Source organism: Neopsephotus bourkii, unplaced genomic scaffold, assembly GCF_033783945.1.
Source record: "Neopsephotus bourkii isolate Nb327-2 ecotype Australia unplaced genomic scaffold, CSIRO-AGI_Nbou_v1 NB_333, whole genome shotgun sequence".
Classification (NCBI taxonomy): domain Eukaryota; kingdom Metazoa; phylum Chordata; class Aves; order Psittaciformes; family Psittacidae; genus Neopsephotus; species Neopsephotus bourkii.
Genome location: NW_026900839.1, coordinates 323,563 through 345,561, shown reverse-complemented (window position 1 = coordinate 345,561; position 21,999 = coordinate 323,563). Strand labels below are relative to the sequence as shown.

Genomic DNA, 21,999 nt, shown 5'->3' with positions numbered 1-21,999 from the left:
CCCCCTTCAACACCTAGCCACGCCCCCAACCGGGCTGTCTTAGCGGGGCCGGTGCTGCGGGACCCTCCCGCTCCCGCAGAGCCGCGGGTTCGATTCCCCCCTCGCACCGCTCCGCGGCGGGGGTTATTCCGGGTGAAGGAGGAAGCCGCGGGGCCGCCTTGTCCCCAGGAGGAGCCGCGTTCCTCCCGCCCCTTGTCTCCCCGCCCCGTCTCCCCGCCGCGGGGCCGGCGGCAGCGGTGCGCGAATAGCGGTGCCCCGCAATAGCATCCCGCGGGCCGGGCCGTCACCGAGCCGGAGCTGTGAGTACCACCGGGCATGGCGAGGGAGAGGAGGAGGAGGGAGTGGCAGGGCCGGACCCGGCGGGAGCACTGGGATGCGTGGGGATAGCGGGGAGCCGGCAGGAGAAGGAGGAGGATGCCCCCAAAGAGGGATGCTTAGGGCTCAACTTTGCCTACCTGGTACCAGAGCAGCTACCGATGCTGTTTCCGAGCCGCTGCCGCTCTGTATCCTGGCATCAATCCGTGGCGAAGCCCGGCAGCGCATCTGTGCCGAGCGTGTTCTCCTTCCCTGTCCTCTGCCAAGTCGTGGAGCGATCCCTTCCGTATGGGAATAAGCCGCAGGGACACGCTGGGGCCCAGGGAAAAACCGTTCTGGCCGGTGTGGCTTTGCCTGCGCTCGGTGGAAGCACACGGGGTGTTTGGTACCGTTGGCTGTGGAGGGATGAAGGGCAGAGGGAGAAACGCTGCCTCAGGTTATGTGGTAACCTGGGGGGACAAGCAGGAGGGAGGATATCTGGCCTCTGCAGTGACTTAGGGCAGAAGGCTCTCCTTGAGCTAGAGCATCCCTCTTCATGGAGGTGGTCCTGTGAGCAGGCAGCTGGTTGGGTTCGGTTCTGCCTCCCTCTCCAAGGAATGTGGCTCTGGGACCTTGGCTTCCCCACAGGAAAGAAGGAACGCAGTGGTCCCTGTGTGCCAGGACACAGCCACCGACCCATCAGGCTTCTGTGCCAAGCCAGGAAACTGCAGGAGCAGCAGCCTTGCTTTGATGGGGTTTCTTTATAAAGGAAGCCCAGTCTTCTTCAACTTTAAGGGCTGCTGTCCCATCAGTGCTGTCTTGGGGTGCTCCCCATTGCTGGAGACCACAGGGAGGGAGGTTTGTTCTGGAGTGATTCAGCAGCATGTGGATATTCAGGTGCGTGTGCCCCTGACAGCAGTAGGCTGTTGCCCCTAAGACAGGGCCACCTGAAATGAGCTTCCAGAGGGCTCCTGCCCCTTTCCAGCATGGATGAGACATGAGGCACATTTAAAGATAGGAGGAGGGACGGGGCCTCAGTGACAGCTTTGGGATGTCTTTGTGCTAGTGTTTGGCACCAGGAGGTGATGGTTTCAGTTGCAGCTCAGTAACACTTCAATGTAGTTTTGCAATGTACTACAATGCCTTTTGGTTGTGAGCACTACAGCCAAGCAAACATCTGTGGAATCTCTCCCATCTGCATCCCAAGTTTGTCTCCTGACCCGTGCACATCTGATAGAAATACTGTTCAGTGTGGTAGTGAGTAAGATTTGTTGGGATTTTGGATGTTAAGATGAGTTTCCTTCCTGAGAACTGATTCATGAATCCCAGCAAACAGCACCTAAATCAGAGCAGAGCAGAAGCTGGCAGACATAACAGTCACTTGTCTCTTGGCTTGGCAGTCCAGAATCCACATGGAGTGGCTCCTTAGCACCTTGAGTAGCAAGGATGATCCCTAATGCTTTCTGTCAGCTGCATTTCAGGCTCAGCCACTCAAAGAAGTCTCAGTGCTGGAGCCTTGCCTCCAAACCCTTAAGGCAAGCTGGATTTGGTGGGCTTGGTCCTCTTGAGGGTCTTCATCTTTTCCACCTGGCCTGCTGGAGCTGGCTGCAAACCACATTGCCTTCTATAAAGGATGTGAGTCAGGATCAAGGATTCAAGCTCCTTCACTTGCAATTCCCAGTGTACCAGCAAACTTAAGGCCATTAATATCACCTGCTCCTCATAGCTCAATCTTCATGTATGTGCCCTATGGTGCTGCCTATGATGTGAGGGCATTCTCTGCTTACATGGTCTGGTACCTCCATGCTGCCAACCTATACTATGGCTGAGGCTGGCAGGAGGCTTTGTCTGTAAGGGATGGGGCTCATGAGGTCCCTGTGAAAGGGATGCAGGTGATGGCATCACTGATGACCTGGTTTGGAGACTCTGTGTACCCCAGGGCAGCAGTAAAAGATCTGCTCACTGCAGCCAAAAGACCCAAGTGCCTTTTCCTTCTCTCCTAGTGTCCCGTCATGGAGTCAGCTTCCCCTTTAGAAGCCAAGTCCTGAGTCTCCTCGCTCTCATTTAACGTCAGGGCATTGCTGACTGGTAGCAACCATTCTGAACTGGCCCATTGCCACCTACTGCCAGTGTCACCTTGCACAGCGGACAGGTAAAGGGCACAGTCCCTCTCTGAATAGCTGCTGGCCAAGGATGTTGCAGACAAGAACTCCTGGGCAAGTGTAGGAGCCAGGAATACTGATATACTCTTCTATGGGCTGCCTCCAGTGACCTGAGTGCTCTCAGCTTGTCTGGTTACCTGTTTGAGTAGGGGGAGATGGGGACAGAGATGCCTGGAGGGGGGTCAGGGGTACCACGGTGATGGGTAGTGCAGCTGAAGCTGGTAACTATCACCCTGCTGCCTGGAGAGACTTGCATGATGCTTACATGTAGAGGTTTGGCACTGCTTGTGCTATAAAATAGCACTGGATGTGACAGTAGCTCCTCCCCTGTGTCTGTGGGGGACACTGGGAAGGGGGAATTAGGACATGACCCACATTTCCTTGGCAAAGGGCTCCTTTCAGTTATATCTCGGTGTGCTTTGTGCTGGCCTGTGGGAGCTGCTGCCTAATCCCAGCGCTGCAGCGCCTCAAGGCATGAATTGGTTTCCATTCCTTGTTCCTCCCTAACCTGGGAATTAGGAGTCATAAACCTATTCGGGTCCTGACCCTTACAACCAATTACTTAGTGACCCAACTGTTATCAGAGGTGCTTCTGAATCCCTCAAGCATCCCTGCCTGGAGCTGCTGCAATGTATTGAAGGCAAAACCCTTTGAAGATGTCTGCAGGAAGAGCTGCAAAGTGTGCATGAGAGAGGGAGAAGATTGTGTACCCATCCAGCAGGCTGGATGCCCATTGCCTCTTCCAGGTATGGGAATATCCCAGGGCAGGCGTTGATGCTCTGCCTTGTGCTCCCTCCTTTCCCATCTGAAGCCTTTCTGAGCCTGAGCTGGGGTGATGGAGAGCAACTTGGAGCTGAGTTCCCAAACACAGCTCCCTGGGAGTGATGGGGAGAGAGGCTTTAATTAGAACAGACCTCCAGCCTTGTGCGTGCACCAGAGCCCATTGATGACAACCCACTGAGCTGCTGAAAGCCTCTGACGAGGTCAATGTGCTCAATGCCCTTCTTGCCTGAAGCCAGCACTCTGTGCTGTGGAGCTGGCAAGTGTGTGCAGCTTTATCCTGTCCTCCCCACCCCCTTGCCGAGGCTCCACATCCTCTCTGGCAGCTTGTCACTTCTCTGCAGATGTCTAGACAGGAGGATTCAGTGCGTGTCAGTTATGCCTCATGCATTAAAAGAAGCCAACCCGAACCCAACCGAGCAGTCCTGCAGACTCAGCACTGCTGCGGTACCCTCAGAGCCCATTCCATGGACAGCAGCAGTGTGTGTTGCCCTCCCATCCATAGCAGGGGGCTTAGGGAACAGAAGGCAGATGTGGTCAGGGCAGTGCTGGCAGCAGGAGGTGGTGCAGAGAAGTGTTTGGAGCTGAAATATGTGCTGCTAATGTCTCCTTGCAGCTCATCCCATTGCGTTCTTGTGCTCATGTGGTCCTCCGTGTCCATCAGGAGCTGGCACAAGGTGTCCAAGTCCTCAATCTGGCTCTCGGAAACTGCCAGCTTCCCAGTTCTGCCACCTGACCAGGAATGACAGCTCCTCCTGCCACATTTCCATCACTGTTTGCTGTCCTGACCTCTATGTAGGTGCAGCTGTAAATCACAGGAGTGATGGCTGGACCTGCAGCTCCGAGCATCTGATTCTCTTGCTGGTCCTGAGCTATTAGTTCCCTCTGCCTCCTCACAGTCATTGGCTCTTTAGGGCTGAAGACACAATTAACGTTCTATTAACAAGAATGTGAGCTGCTGGAATTCCCTGGATGCAGGGAAAGTGTTACAGGGCCTGAGAAGGAACTGAACCGAAAGTGTTATATTGAGGCGATAGTTTTCTGTCTGCACCAGTGATGCTAATGGGACATGTCCTGGTGGGACAGCAGCCTTGATTTACTGCTTGCTTTGCATCTGAGCCCTGGGCCTGGATGATTTCCAGTCCTGTCTCATTTTTATTGTGGGAAAGGAGCAGGAAAGATAGGAATACAATGTATTTTGTAACAGGCAGTGCCAGCCCTTTGAAAGAAGCAAGAATTTGGGCTATCCAAGTTGAAGGTATAAGGGCAGGTAGTATCTATGTGCTGTAGCCTGTGGAAACAGCCCTGGTGTCCTAGACATGCTTACTGCAAGAGGATTACTGATGCAAAAATACTGCCAGTCATCTGGCAGCTTAAAGCTGCTCTTTAGACATGGACAGGCCTCAACAAAAGGGGTGGCTCAGCTGAATTAACTCCACAAGGGAATAGAGGTGGGAATCTGCAGGCCTGCGTGTGCATCTCTGGATGCTGGGACTGTATTAGTGCTCTTTACAGCAGCACAACAGCAGCTATTAGTGCCAGCTCAGCTGTTTGTGTCCCTTGACTGTTGCAGGGAGGAAAGAGCTTGCAGGAACACAGGAGAACATTCCCAGCCCTGCTCCCAGGAGGAAAGAAGCTGCTTGTGCTTCTTTCCTCCTCAGGCTAGTGCTGCCCTGAGCTTTAATGTGCATTTTGTATTGCATTCTTTGGGGGGGTGCTGTATTGCAGGAGGCTGTTTAGTGGTTTGTGACCCCTTTCAGAGGGATTGAATATAGGAATATAGGGATTCTGATTTCTGTTGTAGGGGAGATGGAGATGCACTTGGAAGCAGTGATTTCTGCCTGTGGCTCCACTGTCAAGCTCCATCTTCCCCAAGGGTTCATACTGTTCTTCTGGCCCAGGATGAGTTGTGCTGTGCTGCTGTGGAGCACAGTGCTTTGGCTTCTCTGCTTAGAATGGAGCAGCCCCTTCCTGCCTAAGGACAGAGACAGAGGGCTGCAGGGGAAAAAACAGGGCTTGTGTTTGGAAGATGCACCCCAAGACCAAGGAAGGAGGGAAATGACTCCCTGATAGGGAAACTGGCAATGTGATGCCACCTTACTGACCTAATCTGTGCTGTCTTCTGCTCTGTTGACACTGGTGAGTGTCAGAGAGGACTTCATGTCTTATCCTGAAGGTCTAATAGCAGCACTTCCATGGGAGATGGTGCTGTGCACAAACCAGGGCTTTGCAGCTGAAAAGAGGTACTGGGATGTCAACGTAAGGATAGGGCACATGTGGAAGTGATGGATTTAAGCATGATTTCATGTCAGGCCTTAGGGCACCTCATGCTTTAAGTGCCATGGGTTAGTGGTGGCCTTGGCAGTGCTGGGGAATGGTTGAACTCAATGATCTTGAATGTCTTTTCCAACCCAGCTGATTCCATGCTTTAGAGCAGAGGGTATCCCTTCTCCAAGGCACAGACCTGTCCCTAACACCAGACCAGCTGCACAGGATGTGTCTTTGCACTCTCTCCTGCCAGACACAAAACCTCCATGCAGGCTGCCAACAAAAAGCCATTCTCCAGAGCCTTCCTGGGGAAAGGGCAGGCTCAGCTTCCCCCTGGAGGATGCTCTGTTGCCTGTTTATGCTTCTCAGCAAAAGCTGGTGTTTTGTGCAACGAGAACAGAGCTCCCTTTGGGCAGGGATCGTTTGCATTCATTACCAGAGCTGTTATGCACGGCCATGCTCTGTCGCATCGCAGCCAAACAAACGCCTTCCTCTTGTTGTCATAACCTAAGAGTTATTACAAGTCAGGCCCCGCATCCTTTACAGCTGATGCTCAACACGTGCTGCCTGCTCCACAAAAGTGGGCTTGTATTGACTGCAGCTCTGGACACTGCTTCACTGTCTCTTGCGGTCCAGGCACTGTTCCCATGAATTGTGTCTTAGTGATGCTCATAGACCTTCACTTCCTGGGAATGGAGTTTTAGGAGGAAAGAAGGAATATTGAGTGCTGGCAGTGAGGGTGAGAGTTCAGGCACAGGGAGCAGCACAAACAGCAGTGGGGTGTCCCTTTTTTCCCCACTTATTATATTCTGATCCATTAAAGCCAAAGAGCTCTGATGGGATTGCAGAGCAGAGGGAAGTGGGGTGAAGGGGCTGTACCCCCTGCACGCTCCATGCCAGCATTCCCTTTGCTTCAGGAGGGTGACATTTTCCCATCAGGAAGGGATTGCTGAGGCTGTTGTGTGGCTGCAGCAATAAATCATCAAGCAGGGGTGGGCCAGGTCAGGCTGTGCACTGTCCCCTGGTGCAGGGGTGCTCAAGAGCCCCATGGCATCTCCTTATGGCCTTGCTTGCTCACATCAAAGACCAAACGACACTGTGCATCAGGGTGCTGTGCATCAATGTTGGTGATGGAGAGCTCTTCAGAGCACTATGAGGTGCACAGCAGGGGCTGTGGGTGAAGAAGGAGTGAGCAATAGCTGGTCCCCTACCTCGTGGCTGTGGGAATCACTGCAAGGGAAGATAATGTCACCCTTGTCACTCTGCATTTGTACTTGCCCAGAGTTGTGCAATGACTCAGTAGCAGGGCCGGGAAGAGAGCCCAGCATTCCCGACCCTCTTTGGAAATGAGTTTGATCACTGTGATGCCAGTGCTTCAGCTGCAGCAACCTTCAGTCTGCTGTGCCCTCTGTGTGTCTCTGCTGACCAAGTCGTGTGTCACCCCAGCCAGGCCAGGGCAGCAAACCTTTCCTCACAAGTCTCTAGGAGCACAAGGAGAAGTTGTCCCATCTTTTCCCTGTTCTTCTATCGCATCCTGCATCCTGGTCCTCCCACTGCTGTGGAGCCGGGAGCTCCTATCCCTCACTATCAGGAGGGGAGATGCAAGTGCTCAGTTAGGGCTGGGGCATGACTTACATAGGGATGGGGAGAAGCATCCTCAGCAGTGTATTTAAGAGATAAACCAGCTCAAGCAGATCAAGAAAACCCTCAGCTTAAAGCCAGGGAGGGGAGTAAGGGCAAGAAAGCACCATCTGCTCTCTGCCACTAACACAGTCTGGGAAAGGATTAGCTAGAGATGCTAACAGTGATAAACCACCTTTGTGTGGGTACCTGTCTTCCAGCAGTGTGAATTAACACACAGAGGGTGTGCTACAGCTTTCTGAGGAGTGTAGAAGACCACCTAACTCATGGGCTATTCTGCCCTATGAAGGGCACACTGGCATCCCACTCATCACTGGAAAGCATCAACAGGCACTGCTTTTGTGTGTTCCCTGCTGCCAGGGACATGAGGAATCACGTCGGATGATGCAGATAGCAGAGGGCATTGCAGGCTTCTCTCCTGCTCAGGAAAGGTGTTTATTCATCTCCTTTCCTCCCCCAGCCTCTCGTACGTGACACAGTCGCTCTTCAGACCCGAGCAGGAGGCTGCACAGCGTGGTGGGGCTCTATTTTTAGGCCCAGAATGGCTGGGGATGCGGAGGTGCTCTGAGGGGTTCTCTCGCGGCAGGGATGCGCAGGCAGGCACCACGCAGCACGCGGCTCCTTGTTGTTCCTCCCTCCCCCTTCTTCCTCCTGCTGCTCAGTCATCCCCTTTCCCTCTCCCTCCCACCTTTCCTTCAGTGCTGACACAGCCAAACGCCTCTCGGAACAGCAGAGACAGCGTGGAAAGAGAAAACGTGCCTTTTTTGGGCAGGTTTTGTGCTATATGAGCTGGTGGAGTTTATGTTCCTGCTCCCTGTTCCAGGGTAAGCAGCATTGTCCCACTCCGTGCTCAGAGGTGTGTGTGTCATAGTTCTGCATTGGGTCCCATCAGCATCTCCAGTCTTTGCTGTCTGTTCCAAACCAATACTACTCCAAGTTCCAAGTTACCTCTTGAATGACAGCCAGGGATGCTTCCAGGGAGATGTAGGATGCTTTGCCCCTAGTGCAGACCAGGAGCAGGACTGTTTGGTGCAGCCTTGAGGCTGGGGTTGGACATGGCTGGGTAGAGGACAATGGAGAGAAGTGGGGATGAAGATGTTAAAAGTGTTTGCTGATCCCTAACTGGCCACCTGGGAATACCCAGCAAGAGATGGTTGCTGGGCTGTAGTGCTCACAACCAAAAGGCATTGTAGCGCATTGTAAAAGTACATTGAAGTGTTAGTGAGCTGCAAACCAAACCACCACCTCCTGGTGCCAAACCCTAGCACACAGATATCCCAAACCTATTGTGGAGGCTCCATCCCTACTCCTATCCTTAAATGTGGCTCATGCCCTCAGACCATCTATGCTGGGAAGGGGCAGTGTTTTCCTGGGGCTCATTTCAGTTATCTTAGTGGTAGCAAGTGACCTGCATTGGCCTAGTGCACCTGAAGAGTCAGTTGGAAGGGGACAAGCACCACTTAGACCTGTGGTCCATAACATCCCTCTTGCCTTTTAGGTTATGGGATTCCCTTTTGTTCAGGCTAAGGAGGGTTGTCATGTTTGCTGTCTCTAGTGGTGTGATCAATGTAGGATTGGCATGCCTTGGTGAGACTTCTAAGATCAATGCTTCTGCTGCTGTTGCACGGAAGTGCACCTTGCTAGGGAGACATGGAGCTGGTGCAACTTCAGGGCAAAGCAGTGTGAGTGTACCTGCTGTAGAGCAGTGCCCTTCTGCAGGCAGGTAAGGAGGATGGGGATCCAAAGATGGACAGGCACAGCTGGGAAGCAATGAACAGAAGAGTCTCAGCATCACTTTGCATCACTTGTGCTCCTCCAGGCACTGTCTCCTCCACATCCCTGGTTCATGAGCAGGGTGATGTCTGACAGGGGTTAGTTAGATAGGAGCTGTTCCTGTGCAAAGCCTTTGAGCAGTGATGACAATGGGAATTGCATGGTGCTATTCCTGCCTGGGTAACGCTTTGGTTTCCCCCCCTTGTCAGTGCTGGAGAGAAGGGAAAGCCACCTGCAGCCATGGAAGGGGGTGTGCAGCTCCTCAACCGCGATGGGCACAGCATCTCCCACAACTCCAAGAGGCACTACCACGACGCCTTCGTGTGCATGAACCGCATGCGGCAGCGCGGGCTGCTCTGCGACATCGTGCTCCACGTGGGCACCAAGGAGATCAAGGCCCACAAGGTGGTGCTGGCGTCGTGCAGCCCCTACTTCCACGCCATGTTCACAAGCAAGTAGCGTCCTCCTCTTCTCTTCCCCATGGCCAGGGCCTCCCTGCTCTTCCAACCCTCTCCTCTCTGCAAACCACTTCTTTCTGACCTGCTCCCTGTTCTCATTGCTTTACCTGATGGAAATACGGTGCCTCTACATCATCCCTGTAAGAAGTGCAGTAATGTTCAGGTTGGATATAAGGAAGAAGTTATTCACTGTAAGGGTGGTAAGACATTGGAACAAGCTGCCTGAAGAAGTGGTATATTCTCCATCCCTGGCAGTGTTCAAGGCCAGGCTGGACAGAGCCTTGGGTGATGTGGTCTAGGGTGAGGCATCTCTGCCTGTGGCAGGGGGTTGGAACTGGATGATCTTAAGGTCTTTTCCAACCCAAGCCATCCTATGATTCTATGAATATCCCTTATTTGACTCCCTTCCATGAAGCCTTTTGCCCATAACACCCTGCATGGGCATCTTGGTGCCCATCATTCAGACATGGACCCAATTCCCTAGAGTATACTGCTAAGAGGTGGGCAGGAGACCTTCTAGAGCTGTGACGCTGGGTTGTAGAGGTGGATATGACTTGTTCCACACATGGTCAAGCCTGCCTCTGTGGAAACAACCCTGCTGTGGGCCTTTGTTCATGCCCAGTGTCTGTGTTGCCCCAGATGAGATGAGCGAGAGCCGCCAGACGCATGTGACGCTGCACGACATCGACCCGCAGGCCCTGGAGCAGCTGGTGCAATACGCTTACACGGCTGAGATTGTGGTGGGCGAGGGGAACGTGCAGGTAGGAGCTTCCCCACACACCTGCCTCCTCCACAGAGCTGTCCTGTACACCACTTACCCCCTGGGGATGCTTGTTCTGCACAGCTCCTTCTGCCATGGTACCCACAGTAGCAGCGGTCAGGGTGTTCATCTGCTTCCCTTGCCCACGGATGTGGCTCCTCAAAGCACTGTGCAATGGGCAGGTCTGAGCATCTCCCATTCTCCTGGCCCTATTTGGTGTCCTCAGCTGCCTTTTAGCTTAGTCCTGTTGGAAACAAAGAATGCTTTGTCCTTAGTGTGCCTGTGTGCCTGAAGGGGCTCAGTAAACCTGCTCTGACATTGACTTGCAGTGAGATGAGGGTGAGAATGGTTTCCTTGCTCTGGAACCTCTCTTTTCCCCCTATTCTTTCCCACTGCCAGACACTCCTTCCTGCTGCCAGCCTGCTTCAGCTCAATGGTGTGCGGGATGCTTGCTGCAAGTTCCTGCTCAGCCAGCTCGACCCATCCAACTGCCTGGGCATCCGGGGCTTTGCTGACACTCACTCCTGCAGCGACCTCCTCAAGTCTGCACACAAGTATGTCCTCCAGCACTTCGTGGAGGTGTCCAAGACAGAGGAGTTCATGTTGCTGCCTCTTAAACAGGTGAGGTCCTCCTGGGAGTGTGAAGGTGCAGGAATTGCAAAGCTTTTCCTGCTCAATCCACACAGTCTGTGTGCCAAAAGCCAAAGGAACCTGCACTGAGGGAACAGGGTTTGGTAGGGAATGAACCCATGTTCTGTGCTTTGGTCCAATGGAGAGACAATAAATGGGAAGAGTGCTTAATGCCATGTGAAATAGGGATGGGAGGGTAATTGCTGCCAGTGGTGCTTGCCACGTGAGCTCTGAGCACACTGCCCTCCCTCAGAGGGCACAGTCCAAGGGATAAGGCCTCGCTGCCCTGCTCACATAGCTGTGATGTTTAATTCAGAGCTCAGCTAATGTTTCCTGCTGCTCTGCAAGTGGTGCCAGGGCAGCTCCTGGCTCATCACTGGCTGCAGGGTGCCGTGCCTTGGCCAGGAGGCATTCCCACTCCTTGCTCTGCATCACCCAACCTCTGTGGTCCCTCAGCAGGATGCAGGCGTTTCCCTTTGTTCTCAGGGCAGTGGGGTGTGTGGCAGTGAGGGGAGGGTCGCATCCTGCCCCAGCTTCATAGTCCTTGGCCGGTGAAGCGAGTGTGCTGGGAACAGCCAGGGCACCTGGCTCTATCCCATGGAATACTGAAGGGACACGTGCAAGCGGAGTCATCTGCCTGATCTCCCTGATGCTGATTGGAAGTGTCAGGCACTGCAGCAGCTTCAGACACAGAAAGGGGGGGACAAGCCAAGGAGGATGATCCAGGGCAGAGCTGCCTCCACACCAGCGAGGAGAGGCACAGCTCCTGGTTTGGGGGACCTGGTTACTGTTTGGATCCTATGAGAGAGAGTAGACGTGCACCCTCAACCACCAGCATCTGCAGGAGGCAGGAGCTCTGCCTCTCCTCGCTACCTGTGTGTGAATGGGTCCTTTCCTCCCAAATCACACCAGCTAACACTTGCCCTTTCCACCCTGCAGGTGCTGGACCTCATATCTAGTGACAGCCTCAATGTGCCATCAGAGGAGGAGGTGTACCGGGCTGTGCTCAGCTGGGTCAAGCACGATGTGGACAGCAGAAGACAGCATGTCCCCAGGGTGAGTGTGCTGGGGAAGGTGGCCTGGTTCCATCGACCAGCTCTGAGTGCCTGGTCTGGGTGGATACATGGCTGGAAGAAGCTGTAGGGTGGACAGAGGGCAGGAATAACAGGCCCCTGCTAAACCACTTCGTCCAGGCATAGATGAGGTGATGCTGAGACAGTTCAGTCTCCCAAAGGGGATGCCCTGTGTGATCCCTGACTTGGATACATGGAGCTCTGAGAAGGATGTGAGCAGCAGGAATGCTCAGCCCTTTCTGCAGCCTGTTCCACCCTTTGCTAGTTGTGTGTGCTTAGACATCCCTCCTGAGAGCAATGCAGCAACATGGGGTATGCTGGGCAGCGGGGAGCAGTGCCTGGGCTCTGTTACTTGTAGCATGGTTGCTAGAAGAGGATGTGGGTACTGGTAGAGGGGAGGGTTGGGATCTACTGGGGCTGTGGGATGTGTCAGGGCCAGGTTGAGGACTCCTGGCTCTGCAGAGATGTTAAGGCTGAATTGCTCCATGTGCTTTGGTGCCTTTCATCACAAGTGAGCGGGATGGCACCTCCAGGTCAGTCAGCCTTGCCAGGGTCCCTGCGGTTTGTATGGAAGATGTAGGAGCAGCACTGGAGGAACCCTTCCCACCTTGCCAGCGGGATGCGATTCCTCCCTTCCCAGCTTATGAAGTGCGTGCGGCTGCCCCTGCTGAGCCGGGACTTCCTCATGAGCAACGTGGACACGGAGCTGCTGGTGCGGCACCACTCGGAGTGCAAGGACCTGCTCATTGAAGCCCTCAAGTACCACCTCATGCCGGAGCAGAGAGGGGTGCTGAGCAACAGCAGGACGAGGCCGCGGCGCTGCGAGGGGGCCAGCACCGTGCTCTTTGCTGTGGGTAAGACCCTCTCATGTTCATCCAAGCCCCTTCCCGTGGTGTCTGCCCTGCTGTTTGCTCTGTTCACCATCCCGTGTGCAGGCGGAGGGAGCCTGTTCGCCATCCATGGGGATTGTGAGGCTTATGACACGCGGACGGACCGGTGGCACATGGTGGCCTCTATGTCGACACGCAGGGCCAGGGTTGGAGTTGCTGCCATTGGGAACAAGCTGTATGCTGTCGGCGGGTAAGGAGGGCTGGGAGCAGGGCTGGCCTCTGGATAGAATCATAGAATCCCAGCATGGTTTGGGTTGAAGGGATCTTAAAGTTCATCCAGCTCCAACCCGTGCCATGGGCAGGGACACCTTCCACTGGGGCAGCTTGCTGTAAGCCCCTGTGTCCAACCTGGCCTTGAGCACTGCCAGGGATGGGGCAGCCACAGCTTCTCTGGGCACCCTGTGCCAGCGCCTCAGCACCCTCACAGGGAAGAGCTTCTGCCTTATCTCCAACCTGAACTTCCCCTGTTTAAGCTTAAACCCATCACCCCTTGTCCTGTCGCTACAGGCCCTGATGAAGAGTCCCAGTCCAGCATCCTTGTAGCCCCCTTCAGACACTGGAAGCTGCTCTGAGGTCTCCACACAACTTCTCTTCTTCAGGCTGAACAGCATTCCCATATCTCTGGGTTATCCACTGCAAGAGCTTTGTGCTTTCAGCGCATCCTCTGATGCACTTTTCCTTAAGGAAGCTGGGGAAGGGGTAGAGAGCAGGGCTAGTGACAAGGACTCACCAAGCAGTGCTGTCTAGGCTCTCGGTTGGCTCTGTAGCCCACAGCTTCATCTGCTTCCACCTCTTACATGTTCTCCTTATTTCTTCCCTGCAGCTACGATGGCACCTCTGATTTAGCCACAGTGGAGTCCTATGATCCCGTCACCAATTCCTGGCAACCCGAGGTGTCCATGGGCACCAGGAGGAGCTGCCTGGGTGTAGCAGCACTTCATGGGCTTCTCTATGCTGCTGGGGGGTACGATGGGGCCTCGTGCCTGAACAGGTAGGGGATTTCCTTGCTACAGGCTCCTCCACTGCTACTGCATGCACTGGGTGCATGGGGAGCCCACAAGGTCAGCTCCTGAGAGATGGACTGGCCCCAAGAGTAGATGTCTTGTAACCCAGCTGTGTGTTGCAGTGTCTTTGGTCCAGGCAAAGGGGTGAAACCCCACCTTGTAGCCCTCTGCCACAACAGAACACAGCCTTTGTCAGTTCTTCCCTTCATTTCCCCCCTCTATTCCCAAGCTTTCCTTTGGGAGCTGTCCCTGAGGGCTTGTGTCAAAGAGCTTTGAGCTGGGCTTTGCCAGTGTCACACCTTTGTGTTCCTGTGTCCCTGCCCGCTGCAGCGCAGAGCGGTACGACCCTCTGACAGGCACCTGGACATCCATCGCTGCCATGAGCACCAGGAGACGCTACGTCCGGGTGGCAACGCTAGGTGGGTGATGGCATTCCAGCTCCCGGGCATGCTGTCTCTGGGGGTTCCCTTCCATGTTCTTCTGTTCTAGTTCCTGCCCCTTCTTCCTAGCTTGTGAGTCCAGTGCCCAGCCATTCCTCTGCCATACCCCAGTTCTCAGTGTCCCTAGTAACTGGGTTTCCTTACATCCTGGAGGCAACTCCTGAAGGGATCCACAACTTGTTCCTTAGCTCCTTTGTGCCCCTTCTACTTTGGAGCAAAAGGGTTGGCTGTGGATGGTCACCTATCCATAGAAAGGAAGAGAAACCCTTACTACCACTCCATTATGAAAGCAGAACAGTCCTTTTCCTGATGATCCAAGCACTACCAGGGGCGTCACAACATCAGGTGCAATGCTGTGATGTCTTCAGACTCCACTGAATGAGTTCTGTCCTTCAGGAGGATGCAATGTGAGAACTGGCCACCTCATTGTCTAATACAGCTATGGGGTCAATACAAGTACCACATTCCACCCTAGCAGGACTGCACCTCCCTGGGGATGCCAGGGTACCCCGCTGCTCCCCACCATCCCAGCAACTCCTCTGTGGTGTCCCAGTGTCCCTGTGCTGCTTCTCCTCTGCCCTGTTCTCTGTTTTCAGCTCTCAGTGCTGACTCAGAGGTTCCCTCCCCTCCATCACCCGCTCATGCTCTCTGCCTGCCACAAACATTAGTCCTGATCCCCTGCTCCAGCTAAAAATAGCCCATTGCTCCCTTAGGGAGCACTTGCAGCTCCCATAATGAGGAAGGTCAATAAGCAGCATGTGAGGGAAGCTTGGGAAGCTTATGGTGTGGCAGAGGAACTGCCTGATGGGTATTTCACAGTGCTCCAAGCTGCAAGGGGATGGGAGCTCTGGTGAGAGGAGCTTGGTATGGTGGCTTTGCTGGTACCTACATGGGCACCATGGGCAAGGGCTGTGGGAGGCTGACTCCTATGCATGTGTGACTCTCTTTGCAGAAGGCAACCTCTATGCTGTTGGGGGATATGACAGCTCATCCCACTTAGCCACAGTAGAAAAGTACGAGCCCCAGGTAAGTACAAGAGGGAACATGCCTGATAACCCTTTATCTTCTCCCCTCTTTGAGTGCCTGAAAGGGCCCTGCAGAAAGCTGAGGGCTATACAAGAACTTAGCAGCCTGTGAAGGATCAGGTATGTGTGGTCTTCAAGCTGGTGTTTTAGTTGTTGGACTTGATGTTGAAGGTCTTTTCCAGCCTAGCTGATTGTATGATGCTATGTGACCACTTCCTAGCACAGTATTGCAGCTGCAGTGAAGCAGGTGTGCCCACATGAGCCTGTGCAGCATAGAGCTGCCACCATGTATGACTATGAATTAGAGTGGGTATCACATCCCTCCCCAGTTCTTCTGCATGGGCAGAGTATCCAGGGTGCAGCCCAGAACTCATCCATCCGAGCTCTGAGATTCCCAAGTTTTCAACCACCAGAACACTCTCTATCCCCATTACCTGTAGGCTGGCTCTTGCAGAACAGCTCTTGGACATGCCCTGAGTTGTTTCCAGCTTCCATCTGAGGTCCTTGCACATCCACAGTGATGGGAACATGTGTTGGGCCTGTGGTCTCCCAGCTGTGTTAGGGCAGGCTGGATCACTGCAGAAAGATCAGAGAGAGGGGGTTTGTGAGCTGTAAAGACACAGTGGTGCCTTGTGCACATTTGAGATGGATACAGCTCAGCCTTGGGCTGGGTTCAGCTGCGACCTGAACAGGATGCTTTGATGCTCTGACCTGCCTGGTGGCCCAGCATGGAGGTGTCTGTGCTCATGCCCCTGGGATGGCAGGACTCCTGCCTGCTCTCCTGTGCCTTCCCAAAGGCAGTCAGCAGAGGTCTCTCCTGGGGCAGCTCTTTATGGGAGAGTTGGAAGTAAGCGGGATCCCCCTAGAAGTCTTTCTGGGGAGCACCGTTAGGTCAGGAGTGTGTGGTTAGAGCAGGGCTAATACCATAGGATACATGGAAAACGACTTGTCCATCTCACAAACCTCCCCTCTTCCCAGATCAACACTTGGACACCCATTGCCAACATGCTGAGCCGCCGGAGCAGCGCCGGGGTGGCCGTGCTGGAGGGGATGCTCTATGTGGCTGGTGGCAACGATGGGACCAGCTGCCTTAACTCTGTGGAGCGCTACAACCCCAAAACCAACACGTGGGAGAGCGTGGCACCCATGAACATCCGCAGGTAAGGAGCCTTGCTTGGCACTTCAAACCGTGAAGTGCAGAGAATGCCCTAGGCTTGGTTAGTGCTGCCATTGGCTCTGTGCTGCACAAAGGCAGCCCGCAGTCCCTGCTGCACTGTGAAAGACCAAGGTGTATGTGCCAGGAGGGCAGAATAGGGACCTTCTGCAGAGGCCAGTCTGGCCATAAAGAACCAGGTGGTATATAGCTGGGCAATGCCATGTAGGAGGTGTTGCCGAGCTGCAGGAGGGTTTAAGGCTTGGACTTCCAAGGATTTTAGGCTCCTAAGGCTTGTTATCTATAGAAGCACGGAATGGTTTTGGTTGGAAAGGACCTTAAGATCATCCACTTCCAACCCCCTGCCATAGGCAAGGACACCTTCCACGAGAGCAGGTTGCTCCAAACTGGCCCTGAAATTCAGACGTGGCACTTCTCCAGTGGGAGTGAAGGGGAAGATCAGAGGCTCTATATTGTGCTTTGCTGCTGATGGCCTGTTTGAGCCCCAATAGCTCATTTTCACTGGGCATTTGAGGCTGTGCACTCGCCTTGTGGGGTTGCAGAGCTCTGACCATCCGAGGTGCTAATCTCCTCGACACCACATTCAAGCCTGTTGGTCTCTGCATGGTCATTCCAGGAGCACCCACGACCTGGTGGCCATGGATGGGTGGCTGTACGCTGTAGGTGGCAACGACGGGAGCTCCAGCCTCAACTCCATCGAGAAGTACAACCCCCGTACCAACAAGTGGGTAGCAGCCTCGTGCATGTTCACACGCCGGAGCAGCGTAGGGGTGGCTGTGCTGGAACTCCTCAACTTCCCACCCCCTTCCTCGCCCACCCTGTCGGTGTCTTCGACGAGCCTTTGACAAAGAATCAGGGCCTACCTTACCTCAAGGGGACAGGGGTGCGTGGTGGAGCTCTAGGCTCACCCCACGGGGCAGCCGGTCGCTGTAAGGAGGAGAGCGAAGGGACCGGCCTCCAGCCCCAGCATTCCTTGAACCCTGGAGCCATCCCTGTTCTCGGTGCACGCATCGGATCAGCGCGACCACAGCAGTTAGAAACGTGCTTCCTGAACGAGCAACCCTCCTTGTAGAGGGCAAGAAGAGAGGGTGCTCTCTGCTCCGTTCAGACTCATCTCACCGCTCACCCAAAGGGGGTATATTTTCTTTGGGGAGGGGGAACTGAAAACCATTGCTGCTTCTTGGGTTCCCGTGATCCAGCCGGTGCCACATGGATGAGCGCAGCCAGCCTTGGAGGCTTCCAGGAGCCCTGTAGGGTGGCAGAGGTGGGCAGCACCCAAGGACACGGCTGAGTGTGCAACTGCTCCTCTGAATGTCACCGTAGCCTAACTCTTTAACCAAGCCTATCGTGCACTGTTAAAAGACTCTGAGGCCGCTGTATGGTTCTCAATGGTGTCTAATTGATGCCTTAAAACACACAAAACAGAAGAAGCCCAGCTTAAGGGGCAGAGCCTGGAGGAGGTGAGGTTTGGAGACAGGACTGGATGCAGCATCCTGAACCCTCCAGTGTTTCCACGCTCAGCTGGTCCCACCTCATTCACCAAGATCCCCAACCAACCATTGCTCCACAGCCAGGAGGATGAGTGGAGGGACCCCGTTGCCATCCGTGCTGCTGCTGTCCCAGGTTCCAGTGACTGTGTGGCTGCCTGCTCTGTGCACATGGTCCTGGTTCAGTTTGCTGGTCCCCTCTCTGCAAAGCAGGTGCTGGGTTTAGGGGAAGGTATTGGTTCTCTTCTAAATGAGGGGGATTTCCTGGCATTACTTTTTGGGGTGTTAATATTTTGCCTTTTTTATTATTTGAATTGCTAATATTTAAATTTTTAATGACGTCACATCCGTTTATTTTTGACACTTCTGCAATTCCCCATCCCATCTGCTTTTAGGGATGCAATTACTTTCCTCACTTGTGGAAGAGATGATAAGTGTGTCCTGGAAGACGTTCTCTATAGATGTATGGGTTTGTGTGTGTATGTGTGAGATACTGTGACAACAGCATGAAAGGGACCATTTGCAATTAGCAACTTGCTGGCAATTAAGCAACCACTTTAATTAGTTAAAGGTTGAGTAAATCAGTACTGTAAGTCAATAAGACCCACGCAGTAAGACCCACCTATGCCATGAAACCTCTTGGGTGGTGTTTTCAATGTGTATACTCTAGGGTGTGTGTGTGAGCCTTGAGCTCAGATGTGTTACCAGGTGTTCTCCACGTTAGAGAGGAATGACTCAACCACTGGTACCTCAACAGTGTTCAAATGTAGCATTGGAAATAGGGTCTAACTGTTCAGAACTAATTCCTTTATCCTTCTTTTATTCCCTGCTCCTTCTCATCTCTCATTTACAGTTTGTATTTCACTTGTGGTGGGGTTTGTTGGCCTGAACATTCAAGGGGCTTTCAAGAGATCTCTTTTCTTTGAGGTGAAAGGAGAGTTTGAGATGAGACAGGGACTCCCCAACTTCAGACCATGCTTTGGTGATCTGCTTTCTCCTTGGCCTGGTGCCTGCATGTTTTACAAGCCCACTTACAGTGCCTCACATTGGACCCCTGAAATCACCAGCAGCTTCTGGAAATCTGGGCTGCTTCTCCCCCAGCCTCTCCCCAAGGACACTGTAGTGCAGATGTCCAGGCTCTGCTCATGCAGGTTGTCCCTTGGTCAATGCGGTCACCTGAATCTGCTTTGTTGGAAGTAATGGTGAAATGGGTGAAGGCTGCACTCCTGCCTGCATGAGGTCTCAATCATAGAATCACAGAATAGTTAGGCTGGGAAAGGACCTGAAGATCATCCAGTTCCAGCCCCCTGCCATGGGCAAGGGACACCTCGCACTAAGCCATGTCACCCAAGACTCCATCCAACCTGGCCTTGAACACCTTTCCATCCCATTCCTATAAGCAACATCAGGATTCTAGTCTTCTGCTGGACCAGCACATGCAAGATGCACCTGGCTTAGGGTCCTGTTTGAACAGGATCACCCTAAAAGCCCCACGGCTGCATCAGAAGTGAGGAATGGTGTAAGGAGAGCAGAGCCCAGGCAGCCTGCCGAAGGGCTGATTTCAACTAAGTTGTTGTTCTAGTGATGGTTCACATCTGGCCAGCTGTGGCTGTTCACATGAATGGGGCCTGCTGCCTTAGGGGGGCAGCAGGCAGGCAAAACTGGAGGGGAAGCAAGCAGTGGAGGAGGCTGAGGAGAAGTTCTGTGCCATGAGCCCTTGGCCTCAGTTGTAATCTTTAGCAATTTACACCACCACTGGTGTGCAATGCTGCCCTGCCTCGAGGATCAGGGAAACAGGCAGCGTGGCTCCTGTCACCCCATCACTTGGGTCCTGAGCAATATCACCACTGAGCCTGTTCTGCAGGAACCTGGCGGGGAGGGAGCTTTTTGTGTCTGTGATGTTCTAACTATGCAGGTGCTCACTGCTTTCCCGTGAAAGAGAAAGAAAGAAGGAAAGGGCAAAAGAGTTCCCCAGCAGCTTGCGGGGGTCCGGAGCACCCTGACCCACACTGTGTGGACACGAGGTGTCAGCATCTACCCTGGGTGATCCCAGGGTGGACTTGCTTCTGGTGCTGCACATCCCTCGCTGAGGAGGAGGCCTCGGAGGGGATGTGTGTCTGTGTGTGTCTGTCTGTCTGTAATACCCTATCTGAGGGGAGGAGAACTGTCAACTGTGCGTGGCTTCTCTGCCAGTTTTAGTTAGTGGTGTCTCACCCAACGTGTTACTTGTGCAATTCCCTATGTGAGCTTTTCCCAGTGGAGGAGCATCCCCCAGTGGGTGGCTCCGGGGCTGTGTGTGTTGATGTGGTTCACCCAGGGACCCCGGTGTCAGTCTGCAAGGCCAGGCAGAAGCCCTTGCTCCAGTGTGCAGGGAGAGGGCTCCTTGGCCTTACTGAGGGGCAGACCCGGTTTACTCCATGTCAATCCGTTGTCACTTTGATTTCTCTGTAAGTTATCTGACTTATTTATGTGGAACTCTGTTTCTCTGAAGTTTTTGCACTACATGGGGTCAGGGAGGGGATATAAGCAATAGAAGCCAACGTGTACAATAAAGACGTTTTCTTGAATACCGGATCCTGCCTCTTGCATCCTTCCTTTTCACTTCCCTGTGGGTCAGGGAGATGCAATCTGTGTTGCCATGGACAGAGGATGGGAAGGAGCACCAGGCAGAGGATGGACATGGCAAACTGTGAGCATCTGAGCAGCCACTGATGGGAGAGATCTCATTTGCTTGGGTCCAGCTACTCCAGGCTTCAAGGTATGAAGAGCAGGGACAGGCACCCATCTGGAGGCCAGGTTGGTCTGGCGTTAGCAGAAGGAACTGCTGTGCTACAGGTGAGCAGCTCATAGCTCAAGTCCTGGTCCTGCAATCACCTGGAGGTTGCTGTCCTGAGGACAAGGTGCTTTGTGTTCCCAGCAAGGATGCTGTACTGGGACAAAAGTGCTTACAGTGTTGGAGACCACTGGGGAAAGCCCAGCCTAATGTATAGGGGCTTTAGGGGCACACTGATTTATACCCCCTAGGATTCCCACTCTTCAGTGCTGTTAACAGCATTCCTCCACACTGGAGCTGAAAACCAGAAGGAAAGCATCCTCCTTTACCTCCAGCTGCTGCATGTCTCTTGCCTGGGGGCCAGCATAGCTGGTTGGCCTGGTTCAGCAGCAGATCAGATCCACCTTCCCTTGCTGCTGCCTGAGAAGGGGGGAAACACTACCCCTGTTCACCATGGTGGGAGTGCAGGGGGTGAAAAGGGCAATGAGAAGCTGCATGGCAACACCCCATGGGGCCCCAAAGGGAACTTTCCCACGCGTGTGTGCTGCAATCCCTGCAGTTAAGCCATGATGCTGCACGGTCGGCACGCCAGGCTTGGCCATCGCCACCCGTGTCCTCTTTCTTGCTGCTCTCTAGGCTCTTGCTTCTGTTTCAGGCTGCTATAAATAACTATCCTGCTGTAAAAGTCTGTCTAAAGGCTGGAGCCACACAGTTGAGGCCCTCCTGGAAGCAGAGCAATGAGGGGCTGGGGGAGCTGTTTATCCAGCACATGGAGAACAGGACTTGCCCTCAGCCACTGATCACATCGGTCCTACCAGCCGTGGTCATGTCACTGGTGTCCCAGTGATAAAAGGATGCATATTTGCAGGTATATTGCGTATTTGCCTCTCTCCAGCTGCAAAAACAGCAGGAAAGAGGCAGTTATATCACTCGTTTGAGCTGTAAGGTTGTACATAGGACAAACACGTTTGGAACAGCACATTTCTGGTCACAGTGCTGACCGTGTTAGCCATGGGTCTTAACAGGGCTCATGTTTTTCCTGAAGCAAACACAGTTGTTGCTGTTCACTGTGAGGTTTGGGCTGTGGGTTTGCTGGTGGACTGGTGTCTCACAGCTGTGCAGGGAGGACAGAGCTTGCTGAAGCCCCCTGCCATCAAAATCATGGCGAGGGGCCCTCCAGAGGGGTGTCTGATAGGAGGGTTAATGGACTATACAACAGAAAGGGAATGTTATGGCCTGTCCATATCAGCAGCTCTCTCTGGGCAGTGTTGCCTGCCTGTACAGTTATCTCCTGGGGGATATGTGGGCTTTGTTAGAGCAAGGTGACTTCCATTCCAAGTCAAGGTGGATGCTAATAGAGTCTAACA

The 21,999-nt window shown here is 53.7% G+C and overlaps 1 protein-coding gene across 2 annotated transcripts; it reads left to right on the top strand.

The window, feature by feature from the left end:
• Window positions 1-68: 68 nt before the first annotated feature.
• KLHL17 (kelch like family member 17) lies at window positions 69-19,373 on the top strand. 2 transcript variants are annotated; one of them, XM_061347918.1, is made up of 12 exons: window positions 69-299; window positions 9,128-9,369; window positions 10,016-10,137; window positions 10,536-10,757; window positions 11,706-11,822; window positions 12,480-12,693; window positions 12,775-12,919; window positions 13,553-13,720; window positions 14,064-14,152; window positions 15,126-15,199; window positions 16,177-16,358; window positions 16,989-19,373. In XM_061347918.1, exons 2-12 carry the CDS (start codon window positions 9,159-9,161, stop codon window positions 17,215-17,217), a joined length of 1,773 nt encoding a protein of 590 aa, XP_061203902.1. In that variant the 5' UTR covers window positions 69-299; window positions 9,128-9,158; the 3' UTR covers window positions 17,218-19,373. The 2 variants fall into 2 exon arrangements, with proteins under 2 accessions (XP_061203902.1, XP_061203903.1); XM_061347919.1 differs by lacking the exon at window positions 10,536-10,757.
• The last annotated feature ends 2,626 nt before the right edge of the window (window positions 19,374-21,999 follow it).

Bases quoted from the DNA above. Each gene is read 5' to 3' on its own strand.
- KLHL17 (XM_061347918.1), top strand. From the start codon at position 9,159: ATGGAAGGGGGTGTGCAGCTCCTCAACCGCGATGGGCACAGCATCTCC. The intron at 14,153-15,125 runs GTGGGTGATGGC...CTCTCTTTGCAG, and splicing joins CGTCCGGGTGGCAACGCTAG to AAGGCAACCTCTATGCTGTT. The intron at 15,200-16,176 runs GTAAGTACAAGA...CCCTCTTCCCAG, and splicing joins TAGAAAAGTACGAGCCCCAG to ATCAACACTTGGACACCCAT.